Source organism: Semicossyphus pulcher, unplaced genomic scaffold (assembly GCF_022749685.1).
Source record: "Semicossyphus pulcher isolate SPU_LCO1_2020_fin unplaced genomic scaffold, fSemPul1.0.p SCAF_26, whole genome shotgun sequence".
Taxonomy (NCBI): Eukaryota; Metazoa; Chordata; class Actinopteri; order Labriformes; family Labridae; genus Semicossyphus; species Semicossyphus pulcher.
In genome coordinates, this window is record NW_027211700.1 from 2,126,541 (window position 1) to 2,153,041 (window position 26,501).

At 41.2% G+C, this 26,501-nt stretch overlaps 2 protein-coding genes across 3 annotated transcripts; one reads left to right on the forward strand and one right to left on the reverse strand.

Moving 5' to 3' along the window:
• Nucleotides 1–311: 311 nt before the first annotated feature.
• On the forward strand, nt 312–20,531 carry appbp2 (amyloid beta precursor protein (cytoplasmic tail) binding protein 2). The gene is made up of 13 exons (XM_069676593.1): nt 312–692; nt 5,770–5,858; nt 8,187–8,338; nt 8,774–8,897; nt 9,186–9,354; nt 10,206–10,295; nt 10,438–10,505; nt 10,593–10,698; nt 10,811–10,935; nt 12,136–12,221; nt 12,701–12,891; nt 13,392–13,557; nt 15,265–20,531. Exons 1-13 carry the CDS (start codon nt 555–557, stop codon nt 15,525–15,527), a joined length of 1,767 nt encoding a protein of 588 aa, XP_069532694.1. The 5' UTR covers nt 312–554; the 3' UTR covers nt 15,528–20,531.
• A 503-nt stretch (nt 20,532–21,034) lies between these two features.
• LOC138604693 (uncharacterized) lies at nt 21,035–25,726 on the reverse strand. 2 transcript variants are annotated; one of them, XM_069676663.1, is made up of 6 exons: nt 25,489–25,726; nt 25,025–25,120; nt 23,628–23,740; nt 23,377–23,500; nt 23,124–23,296; nt 21,035–23,030 (listed from the first exon to the last, which is right to left on the reverse strand). In XM_069676663.1, the coding sequence occupies exons 1-6, from the start codon at nt 25,523–25,525 to the stop codon at nt 22,965–22,967; spliced, it is 609 nt and encodes a 202-aa protein (XP_069532764.1). In that variant the 5' UTR covers nt 25,526–25,726; the 3' UTR covers nt 21,035–22,964. The 2 variants fall into 2 exon arrangements, with proteins under 2 accessions (XP_069532764.1, XP_069532765.1); XM_069676664.1 differs by lacking the exon at nt 25,025–25,120.
• Between the last annotated feature and the right edge of the window lie 775 nt (nt 25,727–26,501).

The following is a 26,501-nucleotide window of genomic DNA, read 5'->3' on the forward strand; positions in this document are numbered from 1 at the left end:
ACATCGAAATACAAAAATAACGATACAGAGGTTTCAGGAAATATGGATCACTTGTGTTTTAGCAGTTTACTACATTTTGATATTTACAAAATCAGTAGTTTTAGGCAGTGATTTAATTTTATGAAAAAAACTAAGGCTGTATGTGTTTATAAGTGAACCATTTTGCATATAGAATAATGAAGCTAATCATACAAACAGAGAATATCCCGATGATGAAAAGCATAAAATGTATAGTGAAAGGCTTTTTTCTTTCTTTTTTTTTGCTTTGCCTGCACAATGACGTCAGTGCGTCAGCGCCAGTGAATGTTTGCGTCGGGACGGGGGCACGGAACTGCTGTAGGGTCGACGAATAATTGAAGATGAAGGGGGGAAATGGAAATTAAACAGCGGTATTTAGAGTCGTAGCGTTATTACGATTATTTGTAGCCTCCCTTTAAGGCGAATGTTATATGAGGCCCCACGGAGGACGTGCTTTAATCGCAGTAAGGTAGCGAATGTAGGGAGAGTTGGGGAGGGCTGTAGCTGCTGGGGTTTTTTTGGAGAGGGAAAACAACATGGCGGCAGTGGAGCTCGAATGGATCCCAGAAACACTGTACAACACCGCTATCTCGGCTGTGGTGGACAACTACAGCCGGTCAAGAAGGGACATACGCTCGCTCCCAGAGAATATACAGTTCGATGTCTATTATAAGGTAAGATTTTAGCATACAGGAGGCTCAGGTGTATAAGACAGCCAGCAGACTGTACGAGTTTGTGTAATCAGCTGCTAACACTGCTGCTAACGTTAGCCAAATTTCGATAACGTTACCCCAGCTCTTTAAAACGAAAACAGCCTTTTCTGGTTCTGCTAACGTCCATTAGATTACCCTACCTTACAGCTTACAATTCCAAATAGCCTGTATGTAAGTCTGTATATAAACGTTTGCTGAATAAGAAGCCATAAACGGCATTGATCCTGAAGCTAATTACATCAGTGACCGTGCGAATGAATTGTGTCACTCATGTCAACTAATACTGTGGAGAAGGGCTGGGACGATATGCTGATCTCTCGATTCGATATCATGATACTTAGCTGTCGATTCAGTATATATAGTGATTCTTAGGTATTGCAAATATGTAAGTTTAGTGATTGAATATAACGATTTAATGCGATTTTTGTTGTTTATTTTATGCCAAACCAAGAGAAAAACTTTAATCTCACACTTTAAGAGCTGATATCATGAGTTGTAGTTTCAAAATCAATGCAAATCAAAAATCAGACGGTATTCCTGAGTTCAATTTCACAATTTAAGCGGATGCTGCTTCACAATATTGGAAGGGGGTGTTGGGGGGCTGCTGCACCTTAACAATCGAAACATCAGTTGTCACATTATAAATGGTGTATTTTTCTATTACTTACAGTTAAGGTAATTAACTACGGAAGCCCTTAGTGGACATGCATCCGTACATTATATTTACTCCGTTTTCCCATGATAACGAGTTATTTCTGGTCGTTTTCTCGAGATCTTGACTTATTCTTCTTGTTATCATGAGATAACGACGCAGCACCACCATAACCTCCCCACAATAAAATGACAGTGAGTAAAAACAGGGCTCCTTTTTAACATAATCAGGACCGTGTCCAGGATTTTAGAAAGGCAGAGATCATGAATACAACTTTCTTTTCAGATCTGACATCTTTTCCTGCAACTACATGATAACTATCTGTCTATATATGATCATACACAGCAGGAGCTACTCGTTTGTGATATACAGTGGAGTTTAGACATTCCTCCACAACCAGACACTAAAAAACACCTGTTTTATGGTTTTCTCATCTTTGTTTTTAACTGCTAAATTGAAACGCCTGTGAGTTTTATGAGTAACGTGAAGGCAGAAGTTTGCCTCAGAGTTTCCTTACACGGTGGCCTAAACACTACGTCATGTGAGAAAATATGTGTCATACTTAGATGGAAATGGTTACGCTAAAACTAACATAGTCAAACACTTTGAACCAAAAGCCAAAAAAGTTGTAACCTGTCCTGTGTAACATCCCTTCAGTGTATGTCAGTGTATTAGAGCTGTAAATGTGGTCTATTGCCTCTGTAGGTTGTAGTGAGTCTACCTTTACTTTCAAAGTTTGTTGACACAAAGTAATCATGAAGTGTCTGTGATACTGTCGATGACGTGGATGTGGTCCACCTGTGGGACAGGTTTTGAGAACTTGTCTTTAAGCTATCTTTATGACCCGATGGCATTGATACTGCTCTGTTATGGTACATTCTAAATACTTTGTCTTTTGGAGGAAGCTGGAAAACAGAAAAAAAGCTCTTACCAGCTCATGATTGATAAATATTGCGCCTCTCAAGCTTTGTTCAGACCAAAAGTGTTGAAAATTTTCCCCCAGTGTTACGCACATCAGTCTAACACGGGTTCGTTTGTGTTTATTAAATTTGTGTTGGTTAAAAACAACCAGAGAATATTGAACCTTTCAGAAATGTCAGAAAACCAAATGCGTCGTGTCTTGGTGTGAAACATCACCTGGAGGCACACGGAGCTCGGTTCATTTCACCCCTTTCTCCAGTACTGTGTCTGGATCAACTTTACTGTCGCTTCCAGCTACTTGAGGCTAACCAGTGCCAACTTTGATGACCTGTTTGCTAGGATCCTCTGTTGTTCCATTTCAGTGACACAGTGCCTGTCTAGCTGTCTATGGTGAGAGGCCTTTTCACTGTATGAATACTAAAGGTCTTGGAACGCACATTAAGCAGGTTTTGCTGTGATTTGTGTGCAATAAATGGGTCTAAAGGTTGCTGAATTAACTTGATCTGGATGCATATTTGTAACAATGAAGCATGCAGAAAAGAAAGTTCATGCTTTGTCAGGTTTATTCACAAGAAGCAAACAACTTCTAACGCTACCAATCTGAATCTTTATACATTTTTTTGAACTCGCGAATTACGCAAAATCACGTTGTTTTTGCGTTGACTAGGAATGTAATTGTGCAGCACCAAAAATTTGCTTCACTTATGGACTTAACACACCTTCCGAAATGCCCGGATGTATATTAGACCAGCCCGGATATTTGAGTATGAGACGGGAGCTCACTGGTTGTACTCAACCGCCCCAAAATGTATTGCGGCTATTCAGCTTCTACTATGGCGGAGATGGACTGGAGATCAGACCGGACATACGTAAACGATTAAGTCACGTGATACGGAGAAGACGGCTCTGAGTATGATGCGAACGCCATCCTAATAGTCAGGTTAGTAGGCAGTATGCAGTACATACTGTTTGAGTCTGTAGTAGGCAGTATGTAGTAGGAAGTACGTAAGTATGCGGTTTCGGACACAGCAACACTGTGCGCGTGCTGCGGACGTAACTGTAAACACTCCCCGGCACGTCCGTTCCGTGAACAGTTTATGTAGTTCACGGAGCGGACGTGTTTACTTCCGCAGCCGACAGGAAGTAGGAGACACAAGCTTTTGTGCTCAATCCATCTGCAATGCAATAAAGCACGATTGAACACAGCACAAGTTGAATCTACCTCCATGCTAACAGGCTACCTGTAGTTTCACATTCCACACTCCAAATGTCATTGACCTGATTGACCACTTATAAAGATGGGAACTGTGCACTAAGTATCGAGGCCCTTTGGCATCATTTTTTGCTGACATTTATGTCAACAGTGGGAGACTTTGTTCGATGAAATGTACTATTTACTGAGAAACTTCTGGTTTTCATGCGTTCATTTCTGATTTGTAATGCAGATTTTGGTTAAACCATTTTTTTGTCTTCTTTGAAAAAAGCAGTGAGATTTCTTATGCAAGACTGGAAAAGCACGCTTTGGGCAATCTTATGAAGCCCGTGAAGAATTGGGGCTCATCTCAAAATGCCACTGAGTAATATATAGTTTATTATAAGCAGACATCTGACAGGTAGATTTTGTATCTAAAGGTGTAGGTAGAGTAAGCTACCTTCTCTGAGGCCCCTTTCAAACAGGAAATATGTGTAAGATGAGCTCCACTGAATGTGTTTCTGACCCACATTTGACCCATTTCTGTGAGTCTGCTGTCACAAGTTAGTTTGGTCGTCACTGTTACGAAGGCATTGAAGATACAACAGTGGCATAACTCATGTCACACACAGAGTCATGGAATAACATTACATAACATAAATACCAACTAAAGTTTAAGGTTGTTTTTGAATTCTGTTTTTCACCAACAGTTTATCCGCTAACTCACAGTATCCCAGATTCTCACTTGCCCTCTCTGTCCCTCTCTGTCTTGTTCCAGTCGTTAGTTTTTGCTGTGTAGTCCAGCACAATTGTGTTAAAAAAAATATCAATAAAACTAAGCAGAGAACGAGAGACACAGATACAGAGAATTACTCTGAGAGCGCTGTCTCCTCTTGAATTGTCTCTATCATTACTTTTGCGGGTATTTGTTCATAAACCAAAGTTTAGGACAAATTAAGATGTCAAAGGGGAGATAAACAGTTGGCTGATTTGGCTACTACTGATACAAAAGATCAATAAAAAATCTAATATGAAGTTTTTCTCCATTTAAAACCAAGAACAGACAAAGTGCTGATATAAGAAATAAATCAAGTCCACAAGTCCAACGTGCCTTCTCTCCAAATGCTCGTGCATTACCGACGTGCTCCCGTGATAAGCAAGGTCCGCTTTACCAATCTTGCAGGCGATCCTTTTCTTGCAGACTTTTGTGCTTTGTTTTGTTTACCTGTCGCTTCCCAGTCACTGTTTTGCATGCGCAACTCTAAGCAGAGATAGTGAGGATGCGAGATGGCTCACCCCTCAGCAACTCGGCTCCGGAAAACGATGTAATGTCGGCGTACAGCATGAAAAACACAGGCGATGACGTAATGATCAACAATTCAATTCGTTGGCAACAAATTTTGTCATCGATTTCCGCCAACAATGTCAAATAATCGTTGGACTACTGTATATTCAAATTTTCAAGACGTTTCACTCAAAACTGTAAATATGCACCTCATGGTGGTGGACAAAAAGTCGGGTCTGACCAAAGTCATTCAGCTTTGAGTCCTGATGATTGTTTTTACAAAGTATAATTGTGGCTATTTAATCAGTGAGACAAGATTTTTGGACCGAAGTGGAGGACAAACTAACATTGCCTTCTGTAGAGCCAAACCTTACAGCCCGGAAACATGTCGTTCAGACTTAAATAATATGATCTAATGATGGCAGAACAATAGTAAATCATCCTCAGGACTCATTAGTTCATTGAGTTGCTAATTCAATATATTCTCCTCCACAGACAGACGAGCAGAACACAAGTGTCTCAATAAATGATGTACTTGTGAGCTGGTGTGATTTGAGTTTTTTTCTGTGTACCAAAGGAACCAATTGCTCAATCAAATGATTTCACTGGCAACTGCAGTTGAAAAGACACAGATGTGTCCCGTCCATAGACCATGGACAGCCGCTGAATATAACAACTTCCAGCTGAGCGCATTTTGATGACAGGCTAGACATCAGCAGATTTTTTTGTTTAACTCCTGAACAGCAGACGGCATATTTTAAAGCATTTCCTAAAAGAAAAACACAACAGACAAAAGGTATAAACACTGAAAAGAAAAGCTCTACATCTGTACTTTCTGTACGCTTCTGCTCAGACATTTTGTCCCCACCTGATCAGTTATTACCTGTAGAGTCAACATTGTGCTCCTAATGGAAGCATTGACATCTGTTTTTTTGTCAGCGAGTGTTCGTCCTCTCCTCATCCCTCTGTCCCTCTGTGTGTCTTTCAGCTTTACCAGCAGGGCCGGCTCTGCCAGCTGGGAGGAGAGTTCTGTGAGCTGGAGGTGTTTGCTAAAGTGCTTCGGGCTTCAGACAAAAGGTAAGCATATAATGGGACTTAGCTGTTCCTGTAACCTCACACCATCCACACTGACCCGTCAGTTGTCTTACGAAACTTCTGGAGACTGAGGTCCCTTTGAAACTGATGGTTATCAGAGCTGGTTATGCTGCATGTTCTGAAAGCTGAATTCATTGAATAGCAGACACAGTTGGATATTGTTTGTCTTCTAAATGGTCCTCGCCCGTTTAACCACTTTACCCTTTAAGGCTCTATCAGACCAGAGACTGTATAAGATAAGTGGACATAGCCTCTGTGACGTCACCCGTTGGTTTGTTAACTACAGTTTTGAAGCTTTAACTTGCCAGTCATCACGATCTTGTTATTGTGTAGCTATGATTACAGTATATTTGCGCAAGAGGATGGATAGGAACTATAGTTTACAAAATAAACATCAGGCTATATTGAAGGAGACTTGAAACTAAAGATTGAGACCATAAACCCATTAGGAAGATGTGAAACCAATCAAGAATTAGGATTATTTTTCACAATTGGACTTCTGTCTGCAACCCTTGAAGTATACCCGGGCTGGCTAAGAGGTAGGGCTGCACGATAAATCGGTTAACAATCGCAGTTGCGATGTGCGCAAGTGCAGTAGCCACCTCGCAGGACGTGCGATTTGTGAGGCAAATTAACTGCAACACGCCAAGCTGCTACTTTATTGTTGCTTGGTGCAAAAGGAGCCATTTTCTCATTTACATCACTAATCTACATGAAAAGTCCGTCTGATATGATTTTACGCCGCGGTTCTGTCTCAGCGCCCTAACGAAGCTTCGCCGTCATGCCGCCTTTGCCATGTAACATTGGACCACTCAACGGCAGCGTAATGCCGCCCCTGTGTGTGTTTTTACATGCCGTTCCGGCGCTGCGGAAGCAAAACGCGCACGAGGTGTAAACAAACAGTGTGTGCTTCAAATACACACACACGGCGCTCTTCCGCCCTGGGGCTTATAAGAGCACAGAGTGAACTGACCGCAACGCTGCTGCTGTCACAGATGATGTCAGCGGGATGATTGAGGCAGGCTTTTAGTTATGCAGGGCGGCTTTTCAATGTGTGTATTGTTTCTGTTAGCGGCACCTCGTCCTGGTGCTGGTTAACGTTCTGGCTAAATATAGAGGCTGTTAACAGAGCAGATGTGCCGCAGTTTTTCCTTTGTTTTGTTAGAAGAAAATAGACTTTAAAGTCCCAAATAACAAAAATAATGACAGTTTGTTGTACATGTACATTATGGCATTTATCTGGTATAATTTTATGTATTTTTTTAATATCACAATAAATATTGCCAAACAAGAAGTTCACAATATCACTTTTTTTCAAACATCGTGCAGCCCTCCTAAGAGGCTCTGTCCACTTCAGTTTATAAACAGTTTATGATTCACACCAAAAGTGAAGTACATTTATGTGTGGTGTGATTACAATCAAAGTCATTTCAAAGATGCAAATAGATACCAATACAGGTGACTAGACTTTGAGGCAAACGTGGACTTGTTGAAGTTTACAACTCAAGAAAGAAACCCCTCTGACGCTGTCATTTTGTCGCCGATGGATGGATTCTGACTTGGCATCAGAAATGGTCGACCAAAACAAAACAAGCATTTTAAAGGTTGTTTGTTTTTCTCCTCTTGCAGACGGATCTGACATTATAATTGTGCATCATTAGGTAGCTGTGTGGCATCCTTTAGACTTGTTTATTGAAATTAAATCACAGCAAAATGTTGTATTTTTAGAAAGCCAGCTTGCAGCCGATGCGTGACTTGCTATGTACACTTAAACTCATCAGAGACAGATGGAAAAGGGCACAGCCGCTGAAACAGGAGCCCAGTAATTGGTGCCCATCACAGATAAGAAACATTGCACTAGTGTACCCCCCGTAGCTGAAAGTGACAGTTAAATTAACCCAGACACCGCTCTGTGAAATTCCCCATGCTGTGTGCAGCTCGGGTGATGTTATGAACCATGACATGACAGCTTTTGGTTTTTTGTCCCATCTGGAAGGGCGTGTGTTTGTCGGTTTTGTTTAACCAACACAAACAAAAGTGAGGTGGTCAACGTAAGGCAAAGGCAAAAGCTTGCTTTGTGTTTGTAACACAAGGCTTCAGGCTGAGGTACAATATTGATTTGCTTTCTATAATGTTATCTGTGTGCATGAATGACAATACAATAGCAGCAAACATCAGCACTGTTCACTGATTAACCAGACGACACAATGTCTGTTTTCACTGCTGGTGTCTTCATGTTGGCTTAAATGTAAGAAACAATATGTTAATAAATCTCTCATGTCTTCCTCTTCCTCTTCCTCTCCTCCCCAGACACCTCCTGCACCACTGCTTTCAGGCCCTGATGGACCATGGTGTGAAAGTGGCCTCAGTCCTAGCTAACTCCTTCAGCCGCCGCTGCTCGTACATCGCCGAGTCCGACGCCCACGTCAAAGAGAAGGCCATCCAGTTCGGCTTTGTGCTGGGTAAATGCTGGGGAAGGGGGACGGAGGGTTTTCACACCAAGACAGTCTGAGTGTAGCAGGAACAGAGGGACGGCGAGATAACACGTGGAGGGCATTCATTCATCGCACTGATGTTGTCAAAGCTTTAGATGATAGGAGAATTACATCAGGGATCAGAGACAGGCTGGATCACTGTCAGCAGAGATCTTATTATACCACATTTATTTTTACTAAGGATAGAAGTTTGTTGTAGTTTAAGGTCTCTCCCTTTAACAATTACTGTATATGCAGTAAGACGTGTTGCTCCCACAACTCCTTTGCATCATGTGGTTTGTTTAACACCAAATATTTGGTGTTATATTTTCTAAAAACACCCAGACTTCACCCTCCAGCTTCCTCAGGTGATTCCCTCTGATTGGGAGACAGTTGGAGTAATTGGATGTCTCTTTATTCCAGGTGGCTTCCTGTCTGATGCGGGCTGGTATGGAGATGCAGAGAAAGTGTTTCTGTCGTGCCTGCAGCTGTGCACGCTCCACAGTGAGGTCCTCCACTGCTTCCGGGCTGTGGAGTGCTGTGTCAGGTCAGAATCAAACCCCGTGCAAGAATCCCTTTTCAAACACCTTCTGTTTAGAGTGTGTCAAATATTCTACTTTTGCAATGTCGTGAATTTCTTTGTAGCTTTTGTTTTTGAGCCTTTTTAGTCCTCCAGACAGCAAACATTTGTCCTGCCAAGGCCAAAGTATTGCTTTATGTAAAAGTGCACTTTATATGCAAAGTTACTAAGATACATGCCAAGACAACTAGACTCTCAACAGTGACACCTACACACCTGACAGTGTTATTAAAGTGATCTTCCTCGTCTCCACAGGCTGCTTCATGTCCGTAATGGAAACTGTAAGTACCACCTGGGGGAGGAGACCTTCAAGCTCGCTCAGTCTTACATGGACAAACTAGCCAAACATGGCCACCAGGCCAACAAGGCAGCGCTGTACGGCGAGCTCTGTGCCTTGCTCTTCGCCAAAAGCCACTATGATGAGGTACGTTCATCTTACCACCAGTTTGCATTTAGAAAATGTTTAAATGTCTCTTGTTGTGGACAAAACAGGCCGGTGCTTTGGTGTAAACCCTTCTAACTATAGAGGAAGTCTGGCAGTGCCTACATTGGTATTTACAAATGCTTCATATCTCTAGAATCTGTACAACCTAAGCTAAAAGGATATATAAGCCAAAAACAAAACAAATAATTGATAAAAGTATTGAAATTGTGTCATAAATAGGAAAAATACAAACATTTGACATGTTTTCTCTAAATAAGAAGACGCAACATATTAATCGAAAACATTCTTGATGTAGAAATATGGAAAGAATATTTCTTAACGCTCCAGAAGTTATTTGATGTACACAAATTTGTACATTTTTTAGTTTTTGAGATATTCCTGTTTTTATGAGCAAGTGCAACCGCTTTTTGCAGTAGAAACGCAGCACCTACATTAGTATTTTAGCTTATTTGGATGCCATTTCTATTAGTATCTCCATGAAAGATTATTTAAGCTATGCCCTGGCTAGTACGATTTTTATTTCAGATCATTTAAACAGGATTATACACATAACAAAGTCTAACAGTGGTATTGTGACCGCCCCTTTCTGCCCTTGTGTTGTTGCCATGTTTTAAAAATGTCACATAACTTTTACACATGATGATGCAAAAGACAGAAGACTTTAGGTGTTACAGATTTTATTTTGGATCAACAGGATTATGTAAACAATCATCTCATAGTTTTTTAAAGAGGTAAATTAAGAGTGAGTCTGTTTTAAAGGTCTGCAGAGTTGTTGAAAAATACTCCAGCCAGACATGGATGAAGTTTGTATTTCTCCCTGCGTTTTCCAGGCGTACAGGTGGTGTATAGAGGCTATGAAGGAAATTACTCCAGGGCTGCCTGTCAAAGTAGTGGTTGATGTTCTCCGGCAAGCCTCCAAGGTAACTGTAGTCACATAGAATTCAACATTTAAGAGTTATTACTGTGGTTGTGGTGTCTGCAGAAAGTGTCTGCAGAGCAGCCTAATGAGGAAATGCATTGAGCAGACATGAATTTGACGCGTGACTCGTCTTTCTGCTGCAGGCCTGCGTGGTGAAGAGAGAGTTCAGGAAAGCAGAGCAGCTGATCAAACATGCAGTGTTTCTAGCAAGGTAACCTGCTGTGTCTTTATAAGGACTCGACGTTATTCTGATTCCTTTTGTTTTCATGAATTCTGATTCAATGTTTGTTTCTTACAGAGAACATTTTGGACACAAGCATCCCAAGTACTCAGACACGCTGCTAGATTACGGATTTTACTTATTAAATGTAGACAACATATGCCAATCGGTTGCAATTTACCAGGTAAGAGGACTGGTTGGTGGCAGAGGTGTTCTTATTTCCTTATTTAATCAAAATACACTGTAGAATATGATGTATAACTTATTAAAAGTCCCTTGTTTCTGCACAATTTCAGACAGCACTGGACATCCGACAGTCTGTGTTCGGGGGAAAGAACATCCACGTGGCCACCGCCCATGAAGACCTGGCCTACTCCTCATACGTGCACCAGTACAGCTCTGGGAAATTTGACAACGCTCTGTGAGTGCAATGAATCTTACAAACTCGGGACTATTCTGAGACCAGCAGCTAATTATATAAGACGAGCACAAGACTCTCCACTGTCATGGTCTGTTCTGTTACTCGCTGTACTGGTGCTTAAGTTATTTGGCTGCAGGCTTCGGATGTTTGCTGTTTTATGCGTTTGTTGGCTATTGACCCTTTTAGACACAGCTTTAGATGATGGAAGGAAGATGTAACTGTGGTTTTATCTCATTCAGTGACAGTTTTTAAAGGAGAATAAAAAATAGGAGGAGAAAGATATTTTTAGCTCAAATTTCTGCAAATAAAAGGAAAAATCTTGTTCTGTCGACAATAATGCGGAAATGTTGATAATAAAACCATGTCAGGAATAAGTCGAAATGTAGAGAATAAAACCAAAATATAGAAAATATATCCAGATGTTCAGAATAAAGATATAATGCTGAGAATAACGCTGAAATGATGAAAATAAAGCCAGATGTAGAGAATAACGCTGAAAGCCAAAATGAGAAAATATGAAGCTGAAATAATGAAAAAGTAAAATTGAAATGTCTGTACATTTTGGTGGGTGCTGCCCCAAGCAAAGGACTTCAAGTATCTCGGGGTCTTGCTCACAAGTGAGTGTAAAATTGATCGTGATATTGACAGACAGGTCGGGGCAGTATCAGCAGTAATGCAGGCGTTGTACTGGACCACTGTGATGAAGTCTGGGCTAACTTTCTTAGCCTGCTTCCATCACGACCTGACTCTGGATAAGTGGAAGAAAATGGATGGATGGATGGATAAATCTAAAATACCATTTTGAAAATAAAGTCAAACTCTTTTAAAAAAACCTCTTTAAAAAACAAGCAAATTAAAAAACAATCTTTGTCTTTAGTTTTTCCTTCACCTGGCACTAATGCTGAAAAGTTGTCTTTTGACTTTACTCTTAAAACTCAAAGTTAAAATAATCTTCCTTCTCACTTTATGTTCCTAATGACTGGACCTGAAACTGTTCTGTAGCTTCATGTGTAAAAGGGGTTGGATTAAAATTTAGTTACTGCTCTGACCTCCCTAATCCTGCTCTGAGCTTCACAACAACATTCTTCGATGGAAACCCTTTGCCTTTCTTGGAAGTGTTTGTCCTGAATAATACACTGTTCTTTGCCAAGTGTTGAGTTGGACTACACGTTTGTGTCAGCTGCTGTGTTTGTCCCTCAGATTCCACGCAGAACGTGCCATAGACATCATCACTCACATTCTGCCTGAGGATCACCTGCTGCTGGCCTCCTCCAAGAGAGTCAAAGGTAAGGCTGGCAGGTTTCCTGTGGATGCTGGGTGGCTGCCCACTGTGTGAAGGGTGCAGAGGGGAGTATGTGGCAGGCTCTTTATCTTAAAGGGTAATTCTGTTATTTTTAAACTTATTTCAACATATTTCTGGGTCTGAATGACTCAAAGGTTTTGGAATTCCTCCAGTAGATTGCTTCACAGTAAAACAAAACAGTAACAACATAAAGTAAACACAGCAGAAAGATCTCCACCAGATGTGTCTTCCTTGTAGTGACTGTTCTTGTTAGCCCAATGTCCACGTTAGATGGTCTTTATATGAATTTTAACTGTACAGATCGACAGCATACAAAGAGTTCTTGCTTTGAAAGGTAAGGTTTTTAGGAAGGTGCACTGTAAAACATTTTTATGAACTGGACAAGATAATTTGTTTTGGGTATTGACTTCATGTTTTTGTTCTATTAACTCAACAAAAACATGTGCTTCATCCTCCTCTCAGCTCTGATCCTGGAGGAAATCGCCATCGACTGCCACAATAAGGAGACAGAAGAGCGCCTCCTGCAGGAGGCTCATGACCTGCACCTCTCCTCGCTGCAGCTGGCGAAGAAGGCCTTCGGAGAGTTCAACGTCCAGACTGCAAAACACTACGGAAACCTCGGGAGACTCTACCAGTCCATGAGGAAGTTCAAGGTAAGGATGGAGAGCATGACACGTTTGTCTCTTTAATTTATACACACAGTAGCACATAAGTTAAGGCTTCAGCAGCCCACTTAAAATAGAAGCATGGTCCAAATTTAGTCTTTGTTGTATAACTTCCCTGTTTGTGTTTCCTGTTAAGCTGCAGTGAACTGATGGTAACTTTAAAAAGGGGAATTCTGTACTAAAAAAAAGTCGATAGCTTTTGTTGATTTAGCTGTATTTGGCTTAACCTCAAGTTAAGGGTTAATGTGAGACTATATCAGTAATTACTAATATTTCTGTAACAGTCCATTTAGATATAATTAGACAGGATCTCGTGTCTCACGATTAATAAGAAACTAACTTGTTGCTGCTTAAATAAGACTTCCATTGCAAGAAACATACAAGATACAAAGCCAAACAAACACTAACAACCAGGGTCCTCTGATAAACACTTTCCTGTGGTTGAAGAAGCACAACAAACATATCTCTGTCCCTGTCTGTGTATTCAGGAGGCCGAGGAGATGCACATCAAAGCCATCCAGATCAAGGAGCAGCTCCTGGGTCACGAGGACTACGAGGTGGCTCTGTCTGTGGGTCACCTGGCCTCGCTCTACAACTACGACATGAACCAGTACGACGACGCAGAGCGGCTCTACCTGCGCTCCATCGCCATAGGTCAGACACAGGGGGAGGGATGGAGGGGCTCCTCAGCCTGGGTGTGTCCAATTTTAGCAAAGTAAAAATAAGAGAACTCAGTTTGAGCTTCTAGTTACACGTTTTAATCAGACTTACCCTAAACGTAAACCTGCTTCAACATACCTAAAAGCTTTGCTTATGCTAAGACAGAGCTGACAATCCCTCTGATATGGTTTTGTAATTCAGGTCTGCGGTCGCTCCTGGTTCTCATGGATTCAAGAAAAGTAAAGATAATTAATATGGAATGATTTAGGGCTGCAAAAATAATTGTTTTTATTATTAATTATCAGCCAATACATTCTTATTTTCTTTGATTACAATTCAGATCACCAGAAAATGCAAAAAACTCCATCCGCTATAGTCTGAGGACGGTATAGCCTCAGGGCACAACAGTGAACATGCCGGGGCACGTAGCCAGCGGTTAGCGATGAACAGGAGAAAAAACAGATTTTCTTGTGATCGACTTTAATTAACGGCTCTTCAGTTTGCTGAAATAACAACATCATGATGCAGGTTAGGAACAACATGAAGCTTTGTCAGGTCTGTCCTCAAGAGGAGAAGAACACTACTTTAACATGAGAAGCTTGTTGAATGGAAGTCGGATCGATTTGATGCGTTCAAGGAAGTCAGGAAATCTGAAGCCTGAACGTCTTTCGTGAAACTGCGTCAGGGAATTTATTTCAAGTTGAATTTTAGATCTAGAACAGATTGTTGGCTGAACTTGTTGCAGATGTCTGTTTATAGAGATTTATAAGAAGCTAAATCGCCGTCAGATCACGCTGATGGAGTCGGGATGTCATTACGGTAAATTACGTTCTGCCTGCTTTTGCTCTCCACACGGACTGTTTGTCCTGCATACTCCGCAGCCTGCTGATGCATGATTGGTCAAGACTACTCGGACTACAAGCGTACAACAAACAGAAACCAGAACACTTGCCGTCCAGGAAATCCACGTCCCTGAGATTAGAGTCCAACTAACGCCAGCCTTCCCTCAAGACTTTCTCCAGGACCAAGGCTGCTGTCACTGCATCCTAATGTGACCCCAAAGTTGGATGCTATCTTGCTGTTAGGACACGGTGTTAGCACAGCTTTGGAAGTAAAAAGAGTAGATAGTAGAAAAGAAGGAAATGCCTGCTAGCTTGTGATGCTAACCCTGCTAATGTTACAGCCTTGATCACCAGGGATAAACGCCCGCTCAAACGCGGCTTCTGTTCCTGCTTCAGGGTTGTGTGTTTTCTTTTCCCTCAACCAGGATTGCAATTGGAAATAATCTCCAACAGGTTATACTGTAGATGTAATCTTGTAAATGGTGACCCTTCAAGACACCCAGTTTGTAGTGTTTTTAATGCTCTGTATTGAAAGACGGTTGGAAAAGCAGTTCTTTCTCCCATATTTGATTTTATTATTGGACAGTTTTAAAAGTGAGGATGCAGACGGGAAACAGGAAGAGAGAGGAGAGCATGGCATGCAGCAACCTGCAGCGGCATTGCAGTTATGTGGCATGTCAGTAACCTATGAGATACCAGGGCGCTCCTAAATCCTCACATCTGACAAGTCGGAATGATAAAATGTTTAACGATGAATCTAACACTTAGCAAGTTTTTGGTCTATTGACTTGCACATAAATCATAGCTGCTCTAGAGTGATTACAAACACGTGATTTATCTCTTTCCTGTCTCCTCTCAGGTAAGAAGCTGTTCGGGGAGGGCTACAGCGGGCTGGAGTACGACTACCGAGGCCTCATCAAACTCTACAACTCAGTAGGAAACTACGAGAAGGTGTTTGAATACCACAACGTACTGTCCAACTGGAACCGGCTGAGGGACCGGCAGTTTGCCGTGGCGGACGCTCTGGAGGACGTCAACACTACGCCGCAGCAGACCCAGGAAGTGGTACAAGCTTTCCTATTGGCTCAGAGCATGGGCCCCACCCGCCCCTGTCTCGGCTGATTTTTATGAGGGAAGAGAGGAACATAAAAAAAAGACACGTGGGCTTCTGCCTGTTGAGGACACATAATGAGCCCGAATGTGATGCTCCAGTTGCACACAGTAAATTAGTAACACAGTAAATTCAAGCATCACCGGCAAGTCAGCTGCCAGTACACACAGAGACATAAACACACATTTAGTCGTGGATTAAAAATGTAGAGAAGACACCGTTATCAAACCTCATCGACACCCACACGAACCACAGATGCAGCTGCAGACTGGACGCAGCTTCACCCCACAGAGCAGACTGTCGCATTTCTCCAAGAGAAAAGAGGAAAACACGACTGAGGGGGGGAATTAAAAAAAGAAACCTCAAACGTCCTGTAAGGATGACCAACGACCTCTTCTCTTCTCTCGTCTCGCTCGCCTTTTTCTTTCAGTTCCAATCGGAAGACGTGTTTTTGTTTTTGCTTTTGTATTTGAACCAGTGTAGCTCTGAATGCCATGAGACTCGTCGCAGATCCAAACCATGTTCTCCAGGGCTACGTACACGACAGTATCTGGACCCCGCGCACACACGCATCTGTGAAATACGTCTCAACCTGCATCCATCAACGTCATCACTACAAGGAACAGAGATGGATTATGTTGGATATTTTTGACACTTGTACAGTGAAATAATACAGCAGATTGTACACTTTAAGATTCAATTGAAGGCTTCTTTTTTTCTTTGCAAAGAAATGAAAGTGCACCCTAAGAAAACTGCTCCATGGAGAGAGATTACAAACAGGAATGTGCTGAACCAGTGGGTTTATTGTTACACACATTTTATTTTATCTCTTTTTCCAGCTTAGTACTGATCTAGAATAATTAAAATGCCAATAATTTATATGCAAAAGTGTATGTTTATGTAGCCCTTTTGTTTAGGCTTTTCTTACTGAGTGAGTCACGGATGCTAAAGAAACAGCTCGACACCTTCGGTTCAAAACAAGGGACAGGAGTGAGAGAGGAACATGCTAGTGTACAGAGGCTTAGAGGCCCAGTCTTTGTTCGTCTGTCTTTAAGAGGAACTCTGGTATTCAAACTTGGGCCTTAATTTTTACATATTTTTGGGGTCTAAATGACAAAAAGGTTCAAAATGTTTTGGAAAAGCTGGCAGGTGTGAGGCGGGCTGCAACCGCTGCACTGAAATCCTTCTGTGAAAATTCTCTCTGTTTAAGTCTGTCAACTAAAAGTGCTTTTTTTTCTTGCCACTAATAAGCTCTGATTGTTATTCTAAGTGTATTACAACATTACAGAGAGGATCCCTACAGAGAGAGACCTGTTTTATAAAGACTTGATGTTTATTTTAACCAGAAAAAGACGTTACAACACTCTCCACAAATGTTCCAGACTTCATTGACAAAAAGAGTAATTTTACCCTGCAGAACACAGGAGTTGCTGTTCTGCCGATGCCTTTATCAGTTTGATTTATGTGTGAAAAAAATATGTTGTTAATGTATAATTTAACCATAAAAAACTCCAAAGTCACACAAAAAAACAAATAAACTAACGGATCAATGCAGCAGTCAACCAACAGCTTGCGTGCTCGCTAAGGTAAAGTTACTGTTTTTGTCAATGGAGTCTGGCAACTTTGAAGAGAGCGATGAAGGTTTCTGGTTAAAAAAAAAAGTATATCCTCTTTAACATAAATGTCTCTGTAGGGATCCTTTCTGTAAAGTTGTCACACACTTAGAAGAACAATCTGAGCCTGTCTGTGGAAACAACAAGAACTTTTAGTCGACACACTTTGATCAGAAACATTTGAAAGATTCCTTTGCAGCCACTACAGCCTGTTTTGCAGCTGCTGGCTAAAGCAAAGTACTTGAGTAATTCCAAAACTTCTTGTACCTAGTAGTCGTTAATACAGCAAAATATATAACATGAAATAAGGCCCATGTTTAAAAACACCAGACTTCTCCTTTAAAGAGGGCTTCATGTGTGAGCGTGTGTCAGTAAACACAGATAGAACTCTGGGTGCCCGAGTGCTCCACTGATGATCATCAGCCTTACACCAGCCTGCAGTTATCTGTCTGTAGACGGACCCATACTTCTAAGTGCTAATTAAACTATGATACCCTTAAGGGCACTACAATGGGGACCAATATTGTATATTTGTGTGTGTGTGTGTGTGTGTGTGTGTGTGTGTGTGTGAGTGTGTGTCTGTTTACCTGTACATTTGGCCTCTTCCTCTCCACTCCTACTGATAGAAATCCCATCAAAGATACTTCTATTGTACTGGACTGTGTTTTCACGTCATCTCCATCAGACTGAATGTTTCTGTTGTTTCACTAAAGAGCTGCTGGTCTGTAATGAACACATGACGTGTCTCTTTAAAATGTTTAATCCGTGAAAATGATGTCAAGCCAGATCTTTCTCCTTCTGAAGCTTTGTTGACAGCTGCTGGTCTACATGCTGCACGTTTAAAGGATCATCACCCAAAATACACAAAAAGCTCACTTACCTCAAAAGCAGTGGTTCCCAAATGCATTTGCTTCTGATTATAACCAAACACCTGAATTTTAAGGATGATATCAATAATGCTGACGACGATTTCAGAGTTTTACTGTAACAAAAACTGGGACCAAGACAGGCGCTTAGTGTAGACACTTGACAGCGTAGAAATCTATTTGTAAGTGCCCTCTGGTGGATGCTCTGCCTTCAATGTAATCCTTTGTCTCCGCTGATGCGTCTTGTGATTTATTGGCCAACAAATCTAATTGAATTAAGGCGTTCAGGGTGAAAGTTTTAGGAACTGCTTTTGCCAAATCAAAGTAGAAAACAACAAGTAATACACAGACAATGCATAGGCAGCCCACACGGTTACAGAGGCCCTATGTGCTGGTCCAGTCAGTTTACAAGATTTTATCAAGACTGTTTCATTTTGAGGCCAAGAAGACTTAAAACTACTCGTTATTTCATGAGATAAATATCATTTTGTGTTGCAGAATTGTGTTTTTGTTTTATTTCCTAATCTACTATAGCTCCTTGCTCGGCACCACTGCCGCTGTGGCATCTAACCCTGCAGATAGTTTTGCTTTAATCAACTTAAAACTAGAGTATCGGGGACACTTGTATGGAAATGTAGCTTTTGCCTCTTTGATGTCATTTTTAAATGTAAGAAATTAAGTTTACCTGCGTTATAATGTAGGGGAGGCACACGTGTGAACCCTGGTAAATCATACAAACTATCTGCACGGCTAAAGACTACAGGAGGTACCTGAAGAAAAGGTTTCATAATGGGATGAATGACCCTTTAAAGAAGTGTAGACTGAATCCTCAAAGTTGTGGATGAATTGAGGCTCAACTGTGACGTGCAGCTCTATAAAGGAACAACTGATGAGATTGCTCTGATGGAAAATGTGAAACAGAGTCCAGCTTTAAAAACAAGGTTACGCATAAACTTCTTTCTGAAAATCTGATGCCTTCGAGAAGAACCCCACTGTTTTTTCTGTTGATTTAAAGTGAATGACGAAAACGAGCTTTGCCTTGCTGTTGCTTCAGTGCTGTCGGACGTCTCCCTCTCTAGCAGTGATGTGAGTGGCTCTAGCTGAGGAGGTCCAGCCTTAGCCCCCCTTAAACGGACGCTCAGCGACACTCTCGGTGCTTCGGCTTCAACAGGCGCACCCTCCCTCTCCACACACACAACATTTTTCCAGTGCGGACGTGGAAATGAATGTTACAATCCTAAGTCTACATGAAGAGAAACAGCAGACAGACATATCTTCTTGTCCGACAATAATTGCAAAATTTAAACCGGAAAATCTGCCCTCAGATACTCCCACACTGTTAAATGTCATTATGATTACTACACACTTTATTGTCAGCCTGTTGCATTGCTTTCTGCTCTATTAGGGCTACTGATTTGGAGCAACTTGCAAGCATTTTCTGCTCCCTCTGCAATGGACGTTTCTCTGTACCATCTATGAAAGTTTACAGAACACATTTGACTTGAAGTGTTTTCTTTCCAAGCTGCAGAAACAAATGGAGGGGGCTGTGATGGCTGCAGTGTAGTCTTTGGGTCAGGAGCTTTGATTGTTGTGTCTGACAACATTACAGAAAGGATCCCTATAGAGACAGACCTTTATGATGAAGAGGAAGATGCTTTTTTAACCAGAAACAGCTGTTAAATCACTTTGTCCAAAGCCACCAGACTCCATTGACAAAAATAGTGATTTTACCTTGCAGAACACAGAAGTCGCTGGTCTACTGCTGCCTCGATAACTCAGTTTGTTTGTGTTATTCTGTGACTGTGGTGTTTTAAATGATTAAATTAGATGTCAACACAATATTTGAGTAACACAAACAAACGTCTTGATCGAGGCATTGATAGTCTAATGACTCCTGTGTTAGGTGAGGTAAAATTACTGATTTTGTCAATGGAGTCTGGTGGCTTTGAAGAGAGAGGTGTAACAGCTGTTTCTGGTTTTCTTCCCTTGTAACAAACAGGTCTGTCTCTATCTCTAAAGAAATTTAGTAGACCTGTATTGATCGAAATGATTATGTTGCAGCCGTTACAGCCTGTTTCAGAGCTGCCAGCTGAATTAATCTACTGGAGCAGTTCCAAAACGTTTTGTACCTATTTGTCATTCAGTACCTAAAATGTGTTTTTTTAACATTGTTGAAGTATTTTAGGGTGTTTTTCCTCGAACAACAACCCTGACAAACCAGCTGACTGGAGGAATGTAAGACACAAAGGCTGATGACACCTTCTGGTCATCATCGCGATCAGCTGACGTCTGAAAGGGAATACCAGAGTTTCATTGCTGGAGGGGTCGGAGGGTCAAAGGTCGAGGACTTGATAAGAAGCATGACCCAAGTAAAGAAAAAAAAATGAATAAAGCTGTGATCTCTCCAACAGCCCTGTTTTTACTCTCTGAGAGTTCAGATGACACCAAATGTGATGAGGGGATGTTTTCACTGTTGTCCTGTTACTGCTTCACTGTTAGCTGCAAAAACATTAAAACTTATATCATTGATCACAAACGCCACAGGCTTTTTCTTCCTCCTGTTCAAACAGTTACTCCTGCTGGGGTCCACCTTGATCTACAATGTCTTCCAACTCCCAGTGGGGTTTCAGAACACTTGTCAGTGGTGTAGTCTGCCTCTTGTGGCCAAAATGTGTATTACACCAACAACACTAAAGATATTTTTTTACCAAACCTTTTTCTTCTCAGATGTTTTAACAGACAAAAAACTAAAATAATCTGAAAAAAATGATCCGTGCAAACTTTTTCTCCCTGGTTCTAACAGTTAGAAAAAGAAACCAACATTTTTAGACCAGAAGCAAAGCAAAGTTCTTTCCTTCTTCCCTCATCTTCAAATGGTCTAAAACTACACTGATCATACAGTACATTAATAAATAAATGTGTAGGGAAGTGTAGAAATGGCCGTGGAGAGCTGCCCTTTTCTTAGAGAGTAACATCAGTATAAATTTCAAGGTCAAACAGTCGGAGAATATATCAAATAATTGTATAAACTTTATTGTATGAAAGCATATAAACAGGTGACTTTATGGTAAGCATAAACAAAAGCAAAAACACAGTAAACATTTCACGTAACCACATCCATCCATTTCCTTTTCATAACTCAGTCAATATAAAGTAGCTAAGCGCCTGATGTTCAGCTTTGTACTCGGTAGTGATGCTGCATCTTTGCATTTTTTTTTGGCATTTTTAAACAGGTTGAAATAACGATTTTTCCTAAGCCAGAGTTGCCTTTTGCTAAAGTTCTTGTAGCTTAGACAAAGACATTCAACCCTGTCGAACACTTATCACCACACTTTGTAATGTTTTGCAGCAACTGTGCAGGTTTTAAGTAAACAACACAAAACTGATTCCCTTATTTTTACAGGCTCACTTTTCAATGTGAACATAATCTATGTGTACAATTGAGTCTTGACTCACCACTGACAAAAAGTATTTTTAGTGCAGGAATTTTTACACTTCTGACTGGCCTCCTGAAACTAGGGTGGTAAGAAAGTATCTAAACACTTGTTTATCCCAATGATATGTGATACTGTTACGCTCACATTCACACCTACACGCAATTTAGAGTCACCATGAACCTAACAAGCATGTCTTTGGACTGTGGGAGGAGGCCGGAGTACCCGGAGGGAACCCACACATGCACAAGGAGAACATGCAGACTCCACACAGAAAGGCCCACTACGTCTGAACCGGGAACCTTCTCGCTGTGAGGCAACAGCGCTAACCACTGCACCACTGTGCAGCCCCCACATCAACATAACAACGTAACCTGAGACTGAAAGAAGTAAGCACATATCGCTAGTGTAAACACCAACAGCACAAGTTGCAGGCAGAATCCTGGAGGTGGCAATATATCACCCTGCTTAAATGAATCGCAATATAAGTCAGCATAATCAATCACAACCTCTGTATCGTGATATGTATTATATCAACAGATCTTTGAGATATAGAGACCTTCTTCAAACATACTTACAAAGGTTTCTGTCAGTCTAGTCCGTCAGATGAGAAGGGTAATGTTCAGAGAAAAAACTCAAAACATTACAAGATTAAAGTCGAAAATTTGACAGAAAAACAACCAAATTTGTGAGACAAAAACTAGTAAAATAGTGTTATCGGAGTGTTTAAAGTAGTTTGTATATGTTTTGTCAGCAATGCAGGTTTGTTTGCTTTTAGTATCCACCATGAGGTCGTAGGGTAACTCTGCTGTGTGATGTAACCCCTGGGGCAAACGGGGAGCATAGGAACGTGTGTTTCACTGGCAGAGGGTCGCTCAGTCTTTCTCCTCTATGAAGTCTGCTTCTTGTCCGATGCACGCCTGTGTGAGCAGCAGAGCCAACAGGGCGGAGAAGAGACACAGGTGAATGGAGAGGGAGAGAGCCGTGAACCATAACATACTGTTTGGGGGGGTCGCAGCTCAAAAAGGTTCTTATAAACACGATTTTACTAGTTTTGGTTTCTCACAAGTTAATGACTTTATAATCTCAAACATTTTCTGGCAAATTTACGACTTTAATCTCTAAATTTTCAAGTTTTTTCTCTGATTTTTTCTCTTCCTTTTTCTTTTTTTTTACAATGGCCCTAATATGCCATCATATAAATGTGCCTTTCTGCTGTATTCCCTTAAAGTTACAGTCCATGTTCCCTTTAACAGTTCAACCAACCAAAGATGGCAGCTGTAAACACAATCACTTATGTTCCGGAAAGAAATCCATTGTTTACCTGCAGTGAGAACATGAAGTTAGCGAGAGGTTATTAATGTCAGATATGTGAAAGGTCATCTTGTGTCTCTAAAGCAGCCACATATTTTGCTCATAATGTCGTGAGAAAGAGAGAGCGTGTCAGAGTTTCCTCTGAAGAAGAGTTCAGAAAACCAGGCCAGCGTTGCTCCAGCACAAACAGGACAGGTTACGTCGACTCTCCTGGGCGGCTTTCAGCTCTTTTTCTCCTCCGTCTCATCACTGGTGAGGTATTCAACGTGTGTCCTTATACACCACATCTGCAGAGAAAAGAGCGAGACGTTTGTCTTTCCATGAACAAATATCAAGTAAAACATTCAACATGATGTTTAGTGACATCAGGTTGTTTCTACCTCGGCTGACAGAGCCAGCAGGCGGCCTGCAGCCAGCAGCACGGCCCCCAGAGTCTGGATCCAGGGAGGCAGGTACAGCCAGCGGGACAGTAAACCTCTCTGACAGCCGTACAGCCACAGAGGGAGGCAGTGCAGACCACTCACCACCCACAAGCCCAGAGGAGTCCGAAACCCTGACAGCAACGCACACACACAGTTCACATGAAGTCATGGGATGTGTAATTTGACATATTGAAAAGAGGAGAGTGGTTACCGTTGTCCATGATGGCTCGTATGATCGGAGGGCTGCTGCTGAAGCTGTTCTTCCAGTGGTCTCCTCTGGCGTTGTGGTTACACACAAACACACACCACTCCACTGCAGACACCAGCCAACCCCACTGTAACACAACACACACAGGACACCAGACAGGGAACAATTAACAACATTTTACACAGTATATGGAAAAGTAACACCACAGCCTAATGTGAGCACTTAGCATAAATGTGTGTGTCTGTGTGTGTGACCTCAAACAGCAGGCTCCACAGCATCCCTCTGCCCATGTTGTCCACCACTACGTCCAGCCAGGCCCCGAACCTGGAGGTCTGACCCAGCCTCCTCGCCAGCCAGCCGTCCACTCCTGCACACAAAACATCAATTAACATCAGAAACCTCTCCATCGCCCCCTGCTGACTGGCTGCAGTACAGGTCATAAAGCCCGCCTCCTCCTTTGGCTTAATTTTTGTACAAGAGAAGGTGGAGACGTGTCGTCTATCTTTATACATGCATCGTTCTATCCTGGTTGAAAGGTTGCAACTCGTGGATCACAGGTAGCCCCGCCCTGAATCCTCTCTTGCTTTATGGTCTCTGTGACTCTAAATGGGAGCATCATTGACTAAATGAACATTGAAGACTTGACCCTAGAGATTGAGACCATACACTCATTAGGAACATGTTTCCTGAGGGAATAAATCAAGTCAGAAGGGCTCATTAGTCTTCTTTTTGCAACCAGTTGAGTCGCCCCCTGCTGGTCATTAGAGTGAGTGCAGGTTTAAGGCACTTCCACATTGCCTTCACTTTTGAAACCAAGAGGCTACATCCTGTTCTTATACAGTCTATGGGCAGCACGCACAATACCACCAGGAAGCAGCTAAATGGAATTCAGCCGTCATTAATTTTATAATTTCATTATGTACACCTGTGCTGTTCCTTCTGTGACAGGACAGAATGTGCTCTGTGAAAAGGGCCAAAGTGGGACTTTATTGTACCTTGGACACGTCCAGTATCACTTTGATTGTCTCCTCGAATACATCAGCATACAATTTAAAGTCCAGCGGTCAAACAAGGTAAACAGCAGCGAAGGGGAAGCTACTTTTGGAGCATACAAGCTACAAGCAGAGCTACCTGGAGGACAAACAATGTTTGGTTAAAGAAAGCTCATTATAAAAATGAGTTTACACTTCTTTCTAAACATGTAATGTGGAATTATAACAAATTATTATACAAAAAGTTACATGCCAAGAAAAATATTGACTCTCTTGAGTTTATTGCTGTGTAAATAACTGCCCATTTATTTACAGGTAAAATATAATCAACATAAAATAAAATACCGCTCTAATAATAATATTAATGACCATTTGATGGCTAATCAATAATTTTTTTGTTTTAGCTTCCTGGAATAAACCTGATAACAAATCCTTCTGGGCATTTAACAAGACAACAAATCTGGAATTTAAATGATCTGAAAATATATTTAATTTCCCCCATTTGGGAAATGAATTATGTCACTTTCCTTCGTAGTTTCAATAATTTCAGTAATTTACGTGTCATAAATTGGCAAAAAAAAGAAAAAGTTATTTAACTAATTGAATCGCTCTGCAATTATGTTTGTAGTTTTACCTTAACTACTAGTTAAATACTTTACCATCAAGAGCTATGGAGATGGAGTACAGAGGGACAAAGACTGTTGGTGTTTCATATGCAGCCCATGCAATAAACACAAGGACAATCCTAATGTAACCTGAAAGACACAAACATACAAAACTCAGTAAACAGCCAGGCAAGACACTCTTTAATTCAGTTCAAGATCAATATGGCACGTGTCCTGACTTTATCTTTAGCCAGGGTCGGTTGCTTAAGTTTAAAAATAAGTAAGCGGTTTATATCATCACATGGGCATCTTTCAGCGTCTATTTTATTCCGTAAAGCTATTTTAAAGTCACCTTTATCTATTTAACGATCATATACACATTCTAGAAGTCCTGTTAATGTGTGTTTACAGTAATGGCCACGATACGCTGGTTCACAGTTGCAATGCAATAAAATACAAACATTACATAACAGATACCATAAATACAATTCTTTATCATTTCCCCTGGTGTTTCTCACCGATAATATTCGGCCAATAAAGCAGCACTTGTCCCATGTCCGGTCAGTTATGATAGATACAGCTGATCCTCATCGCGGAAGAAGAGATGATGCAACCTGTCGTGTTTACCCTCCGACCTGTCAGCCTTTCAAAACTAGCACCTTTCATTTATCGGAAAATATCAGTTAAACCATTCGCGCTAATGTAAACCTGTGCAATGTCCACACTAGCTGGTGAAGTTTGTCGCTTTAAATGTGGTGTGCTGTAGGCGCTTTCATGTTCACTACGTGACGTAGGAAGCTAACAAAGCTGCTGTACGCGCAGCCAGAGCGCCACGCCAAACCCCATACTAAAATCTGGGAATTAAACAGCTTGCTTACTTGAGAAGAAGCATTTCAACATATTTGAAATAAACGACTTGCTTATTAACACTAATTATATATACATTTTGAATATCAATAGCTTTATTTTGGTAAATTTTTCTGAAGGAAAATGGAAGAATTGCGAAAAAATTAATTAAGAAATTGAAAATGTATTGAAGTTGTCGTTTGTGTTTTGGCCAACAGTTATATGCCGAAGTCGTCGATATACCCCCAAAACTTATGTGGTCTTGTTCTAAGAGAAAGGATGGCAATATACTTTGCCTATGAGCGAGACAAAATTAAACCTACATATTGTTTATCGGGGTTTGGTTTAAAGCCTCGCCGAAAACCGTTAATTACACACACCACCACGTACAAATCGAAGTTAACTAGTTGCTAGATAACTGTGTATTAGATTACAACTGAATACGCAATGAAAATAAATACACTCAAAATCAAAAGAGCTGTACAACATATCTCCTTCGCTGCAGGTTTAGCTTGTTGCCACTTGAGGTCGCTGTGATGGATTTAAACTATTTAAGTAAACCTGATGTAAGTTGGTATGTATTACAAATGTTAGCCACTAGGTGATGCTGCTCGCACTTGCTAAAAACCCACACTCACACATGCACATGACAGCGTGGTATGACTGCGCATAATAAGACGATATG